Below are 7,057 nucleotides of genomic sequence, written 5' to 3' on the forward strand. Positions count from 1 at the left end.
TTACTTGAATAAATTTATCTGCAAAGTAAAGCAAAGTATTCTGTGGCTGCGTTTCTGTCTTAGTTCAGTGTTTGAATTTATTTCATGCAAGATTTTTACAGCACTCCTGGGAGCGGCTCTTTCTATATTACACTTAAAATGAAAGTTGTCCCTCTTCTCCTTTTATATATTGTGTAAATGTATATATTTTTTGAGATTATGGAATCATTTTGTAATAGTGGCTTTTACCTGGATTCAAATAAGTGAACTTGAGAGGTTAGAAATGTTTTTCAGTGTACATTACGTTTCAAGTATGGTTTATGGCACTGGTTCCCAACCTGAGGGTCAAGACCACCACTAGGGGGCACCAAAGCTTAACAGTGGTCGTGAGGCCTTGATTTAAAGGTGTGTAAGAAAACACAAAAAAGATATATACAGTAGGCCTATATTTCAGCATTTTATTTTTATTAAGTGAAGAAAACCAAATTAAATTGCGTTTAAAGTTTAGAGTATTATTCATAATATCTATTTTTTTAAATCTCACATGGCAAAGTGAAGACCTGAACACAAGCTGTATTCACAGAGCCTTCACTCTTTGCAAAACAGCCTCGTCCTGCAGTAGAAAAGTAAACATTTAAACACCCAAAGAAGAGGTTTTATAACAATCATCAAGTGTTAAAGAAGCCTTTTAAGTATTATTGTTTCAAATTTTTAAAAAATACATACACATAATATGAAGACCAAAAAAAAAAGTTCCTACAAATGATCTTTGGTGCAATATTCATGGGAAATAATCGGCTCAACATGTATCATAATCGCTGTTTTACACAAACTTCCTGTTGTCAGCATTTGGATTAACTGTGCAGTTAACTGTGCACTTGTTCTGTACTGCTATTATTATGCATTGAATATAATATGGAACCCATACATAAAATGTCACTTCATCAGGGGTCGTCACTATACTTATTGATAAAAAAGTGTGTCCCTTAAGGAAAAAAGTTAGGAACCACTGGTCTATGGTGCCTGTATACTGCACATTCTGCAGTGCCCCCATGTTTGGCACCAGGTGGCAACAAAGTCAGGGATTTGTAAGTTCTACAGACAGTGGATTTAATGTTTTTGTGACACTGACGTGTCTCAGAGGAGAGAAAGATGCTGCTGTCTAACTAATGATCACTCAATTATACAACTGTTGACCTCTGCCATAATGTGCAGGTAGTCAGTACAGCCAGAGTCAGTGCATGTACTGTTGGCAGAAGTGCTGCACAGTGGGTTTTATTTCAGATCTTAATCATTAATTATTATTTAAGCCAGAACTACTGACAATCTGTCTCATATCTCACTCAGGGTCCAGTGTTAGTTTAAGGTTTTATGTCTGCCTGGAAATGGAAAGAGAGGAGTGTTAGCAGAGGTTACACTGGAACAGCATACAAGAATTTGCTAATACAGCTTTTTTTAATGCTAACTAAACATAGGACTTGGACTCCATACTGTGCAAGGAGTCTAAACTAAATAGATGTTACATACAGTACCTTTTTACATCCAGTTACGCCTACAGTACTGAATGTAACAGTAAACAATATTAATTTTCTTGCATCTTTGCAGGGAAACAACACATTCAACACGTTCAGAAGATCAGCTTACATGAAGGTGTGTGAAGTGTCTGACTCTTCCACTGCTCTGAATTCATGAAAGAAATGGCGGTGGGAATGAAGGAGTGCTTCTATCTGTTACTCTACCAGGGTGAAATCTGAGCTGAGAGCCTCATTGAAAGAAAATGCTTAGAAATGCACATATTGAAGACTGACTATAAAATGGGAAAACATACTTGAGAGTTTAATGCTATACTGAGCGTGTATGCCCAGGGGTTTTTCTTATTTAGCTCCCCCCTCCCGTCTGTGTACAACATTTCACCCTAAAAATAGCTTTTCCTGCAGCCGAGCTGGGAGCTGGACTTCCTCTGGTTTAATAGTAGCTTTATTTTTGAAGATTATACAACTGGAAATCTGTGTGATTGAAGATATCTACAGTGTTAGTCTTTTACTCACCTATTTGTTTTCGTGTATACAGTTGTAAATGAAAGATTAAAACAGTCTACATGAATGCTATATTTCACAGGTGGCATCATTTGATGGTTTTCTGAGCTGACAGCATAGTGTAAGATTATTTTTCACTTGTTAAAAAGTGACTTAGCATGTCCAAAGCTGACATGGAAGGGAGACGGGATGAAGGACACTCTGTAAAAGTGAAGCAGTCAATGAATTTCCAGTTTGTTTGTGAAATGAAAGGGAATACTGCTTAGTGCACCTTGTCCCAAGTAAATATTTATCAAATGCCAGACACAAGGAAATCATTATTTGCCACTCCACCCTTATACCTCTCTCACCTCCTGCTGATGTTTGGATAAAAACAAACAGAGTTGGAGCCACTGCAGGGAGAGTACCCAGAAAGGCATACAGAGGGGCCAGTATATATTGAGCTGCCTGCAGTGCTTTTGGTTCCTCTCACGGCAGTACAAGGTGTGCCACTGTGTCCTGTCACCGTAGGATCCACTAAGCGGACTCAGACATGGCACGTCTGGCCCTCCCTGTCCTCCTCGTTCTTTGCTTCTCCTTGCTCCACTTCAGCTCCAGCCGTCCATCTCGTACCAGGAAGGCTGTGTCGTCTCGTCAGTCCGGAGGTAACTCTTTTAATACATGTTGAAGAATAAAGTGCTTGCCAACTCTGATGTTCATCTGACTTGGTTTTTCTGGCTGTTTGTCGAGATACAGCTGCTGCAGAAGAAGATGATGTGAAGTCCCAGCTGGAGAGGTTGTGGCAGGAGGTGAACTCACTGAAGGAGATGCAGGCGTTGCAGACAGGTATTGTCCTTACTACATAAAGGAAGATTGAAGACAGAAGAGGTGACAGCAGTACATTAGATTCATAAGCATTACTGCCTCTTCAGTGTGTTTGTTTAAAATTAAATAAGAAAAATTATATAACAGAAGTTGGTTAACATTGATTGCCACTGATTTTTATTACAAATATTGCACTGTGCTTTCTCTCAGTGTTACTTGTTAATGTAGCCTACTGAGCCGACATGCAAGGGTGAGTGGACTCTGCTGAGAGACAACTGATACCTTCACAGATTTTTTCTTATTGTGTTGAGTGTCCAGCAGAGGGCAGCAGCACCCATATCAACCATTAGAATGTAAAGTAAAGGGCTGAATTGGAAAGGATACAAGTAACACACAATTTGTGGGGGAATGTAAAAACATACAAAAGATTATTTCTTACAATTTTATTTTGTAAGTTTTTAGTTTTTGTGTTTATCCAGTTGATCATATAAAATACTATGAATTTATGTATTTTTTTAAAAAAAAATCTCTATTAGGCCTCCTTTTTTCTTTGTTGACTCATTTAAAAGTCACTAGTCACACTGTGAGCTCACTATAGCCTGGGTCTTCAACAGGAGGTCCTGGTCCCCTAAGGAGTCCTCAGAGTTACTACACGGAGGCCACCAATTTATTTTTTGATAGGTTTTTCTTTTTTTTCTTTTCAAAAATTAAAATATGTATGAAAATACACATAAACATGAATCCAACATATTTTGCCTTTGCAACAACATACCTTTGTGAATGTGGAGTTTCCTCCCTCGCTTACCAGAAAAGCAAACACAGGTCAAGAATGCAGCCTGAGGCTGACATGGCCATCCACCGGACAACCTCCATCTGCCCAGCTGAAACATGTTGAGGAGCCCTGCTATAGTATGAGTTCACAAATACAGCTGCACAAATTGCTATGAAATCTGTTGGGGAAAAAATATGGGATAAAAAAATAAGTATTTTGAATTATGTGTAATGTGATGATGGATAATGTGATGTGGAAACTAAACATTGTAATAGTTTTGAATGGAGCTGGGCGATATGGAAAAAAATCAAATATCACAATGTTTTTTATCAAATACCTTGATATCGATATTCACACAATTTGATTTTTGATGAAGGGCGGCACGGTGGTGTGGTGGTTAGCACTCTCGCCTCACAGCAAGAGGGTTGCCCGTTCGATCCCGGGCGTGGGAGCCCTTCTGTGCGGAGTTTGCATGTTCTCCCCGTGTCAGCGTGGGTTCTCTCCGGGCACTCTGGCTTCCTCCCACAGTCCAAAGACATCCAGATTGGGGACTAGGTTAATTGATAACTCTAAATTGTCCGTAGGTGTGAATGTGAGCGTGAATGGTTGTTTGTCTCTATGTGTCAGCCCTGTGATAGTCTGGCGACCTGTCTAGGGTGTACCCTGCCTCTCGCCCGATGTCAGTTGGGATAGGCTCCAGCCCCCCCGCGACCCTCAAGAGGATGAAGCGGTTAGAAGATGGATGAATGAATGATTTTTGATGAATAATCATCAGTAATGTGGATGTAATGACTAAGTGTGCAAAGGCAAATAAAAGAACAGCTTTAACACGCTAGTAAGCTAAGAAAATTACATCATGTTACTGTAATGCAGCCTTTAACAACAACAACACTTTCAATATTACGATATCCAAAATCTAAGACGATATCTCGTCCCGTACCGTGATATCGATATAATATTGATGTATTACCCAGGCCTAGTTTTGAACTCTTTAAATACTTTATAGTTAACAATCAGTTCACTTATGGATTAAGTGCTTTGTGTTTCAGTCTGTCTCAGAGGCATCAAAGCTCACAGGAAATGTTATCTCACAATCGAGGAGCCCAAACACTACCATGAAGCAAACGAAGACTGCATTGCACAAGGAGGAACTCTTGCAACGCCACGGGACATGATGGAAAACAATGAACTGAGAGACTATGCAAAGAGGAGCGCCCCAGGATCCAAGGACTTCTGGATCGGCGTAGCAGACATAGTGAAAGAAGGCCAGTATGTTGATGTCAACAGCCTGCCAGTCAGCTACTTCAACTGGGACCGCTCCAAGAAGCAGCCCACAGGAACGAAGAGGGAGAGCTGTGTTGCTCTTTCAGTGGTGGCACAGGGAAAGTGGTACGATGAGGTGTGTCGCAGCCTCAAAAAGTACATCTGTGAATATGTCATCCCCTGAGAAGACAGGAGTGGGTATTGGCAACTTGGTGATCACTTATACGGGTCATTGATTAAAAATGTGTTGTCAAATCTGTGCTAATTCATGTGTCTCTATGGTATATGATCAGGTTGATAATTGTCTTTAATACACACTGTGGTAGCCTCATTATCAAACTAAACTAACAGACCCATATAATACATTTTCTGATTTACTGACTGAAAAGGCGACATGTATAGTCTTGTACTGCTAAACTAATACTAAAATACTACAGATGAATGTATCACTATAAGTGTATTGCTGTGTATGACACGAAGGATAAAAATGCATTCCAATACACTGCATGATCTCTACATAACCCTCTATGAAACTGTCAAGAGCAGAACATGCATCTCTGCTTCCTGCTGGTACAGATGTCCACTTATTTGGTGACCATAAACAATAAGGAAGTTACTCATATTTTCTTGCTTTCTTATTCTGCAGTAACACATACTATGATATAAACTATATCTAGTCAATTCCCCCTGATTTGTCTGTGGAATGTGGGAGGAAACACCCAAAATAAACTTGAACAAACATAGAAAGAAAATGCAAACATGCAGAGAGGGAGTGTTATCAAACCTTGACCCTTCCTGCTGTGAGGTGACAATGAGAAATATGCATTTCTGTTTGCTCTCGCTATATAAGTATAAATAGCACTGCAGCGTAAAATGTCCAATAATAGAAAATTATCATTGTGCAATACTTGTACTCTAAATTTAACAACTTACGTATGTACTTTAACCACCTGTTCCTCCCTCTATGTGCTGTGTGTCAGTACTCCTGTGATGAACACAGATTGCAGTGTGAATCTAGTCAGTATATAGTGGTGGATGAGGTAGTCAGATATTCAACTTAACTAAAAGTGTAGAAATACTCTGTCACAATTAAAAGCCCTGTACTCAAAATGTAAACTTAAATAAAAGTACAGAAGTGTCAGCATCAAAATATACTCAAAGTACAAAATGTAATCATTATGCTATCATAATTATATAAGTGTATAAGTGTATATCATATTATTGGATTGTATTTATTGATGCATTAATTTGATTAGCACTTTAATGTAGCAGTTGGTGAAGGTGGAGCTCTTTTTTTTGGGGGGGGAGCAAATAATACATCACAGTTAGTGTAAATTTACTTAATTACATTCCACAGCTGTACATATATATATATATATATATATATATATATATATATATATATGATCAATGCACATCATTAACAAAGATAATTAAGGCTGTAAAACTAGCCTACACTTTGATACAGGGCCTCAAGATCAGGTAATAAAGTGGGAACCACCTGATGGCACTTATTATGTCAGTTCATACCAGGCTTTAGTGTTGCATATTTCCACTTTTAAAAGAATAATTCATTATCCATCAATGGTCACATAGTGAAACTGGGGCTCTGAGGGTGTGGGGCCCTTGGTAATTTGCCTGCTTTGCTTGGGTAGTAATGCAGCCCTGTGTATGGGTGTGCTCTGTGCATTTGGGTAGCATTTTTTACAGCCCATTTCATCCTTATTGCAGGGTCTGTGCATGTAATGATAAGCCTGTTGTAGGCAATGTGGGGTAGGTGCCTCTATCATTCACATTTAGATTAAAAAAAGAATACAGTTATGAATTTGTGGTATAGTTTTAAATCTTTAAATCAGAACATGTGCTCACCCTGGTGGTTTTCAGTCAATATTTATCATCCATGCTGTGCACCTCACTCAGTTTAATCGGTCAAAATTGCTTCTAATTTGAAAGCATGTACAAAGTGACCCATAGCTGACCTGCATCACTCCCTCAAAACAAGCTGAACCATTAAAGCCGTGTCTACGTGTGTTTCCGTCATCTCTGTGCTTTTCAAAACAATTAAAAATGTAGACACACACACACACACACACATACACATACATACATACACATACACACCGACCAACGTCATCCTGTCCGCACACATCACGCACGTTTGTCTGGGTGGAATGTGACGCCACAGCTCCCTGAGTGAAGTCTC

General features: G+C 39.1%; 1 protein-coding gene across 1 annotated transcript; it reads left to right on the forward strand.

The window, feature by feature from the left end:
• Nucleotides 1-1,586: 1,586 nt before the first annotated feature.
• On the forward strand, nucleotides 1,587-5,470 carry clec3a (C-type lectin domain family 3, member A). The gene is made up of 4 exons (XM_049604274.1): nucleotides 1,587-1,629; nucleotides 2,526-2,659; nucleotides 2,751-2,840; nucleotides 4,641-5,470. Exons 2-4 carry the CDS (start codon nucleotides 2,548-2,550, stop codon nucleotides 5,036-5,038), a joined length of 600 nt encoding a protein of 199 aa, XP_049460231.1. The 5' UTR covers nucleotides 1,587-1,629; nucleotides 2,526-2,547; the 3' UTR covers nucleotides 5,039-5,470.
• The last annotated feature ends 1,587 nt before the right edge of the window (nucleotides 5,471-7,057 follow it).

The sequence above is a fragment of the Epinephelus fuscoguttatus genome, linkage group LG2 (genome assembly GCF_011397635.1).
Source record: "Epinephelus fuscoguttatus linkage group LG2, E.fuscoguttatus.final_Chr_v1".
Lineage (NCBI taxonomy): Eukaryota > Metazoa > Chordata > Actinopteri > Perciformes > Serranidae > Epinephelus > Epinephelus fuscoguttatus.

Excerpts from the sequence above, each read along its gene's own strand:
- clec3a (XM_049604274.1), top strand. The coding sequence starts at position 2,548 with ATGGCACGTCTGGCCCTCCCTGTCCTCCTCGTTCTTTGCTTCTCCTTG. Across the intron at positions 2,660-2,750 it reads GTCGTCTCGTCAGTCCGGAG|CTGCTGCAGAAGAAGATGAT; the intron begins GTAACTCTTTTA and ends GTCGAGATACAG. Across the intron at positions 2,841-4,640 it reads GATGCAGGCGTTGCAGACAG|TCTGTCTCAGAGGCATCAAA; the intron begins GTATTGTCCTTA and ends TTTGTGTTTCAG.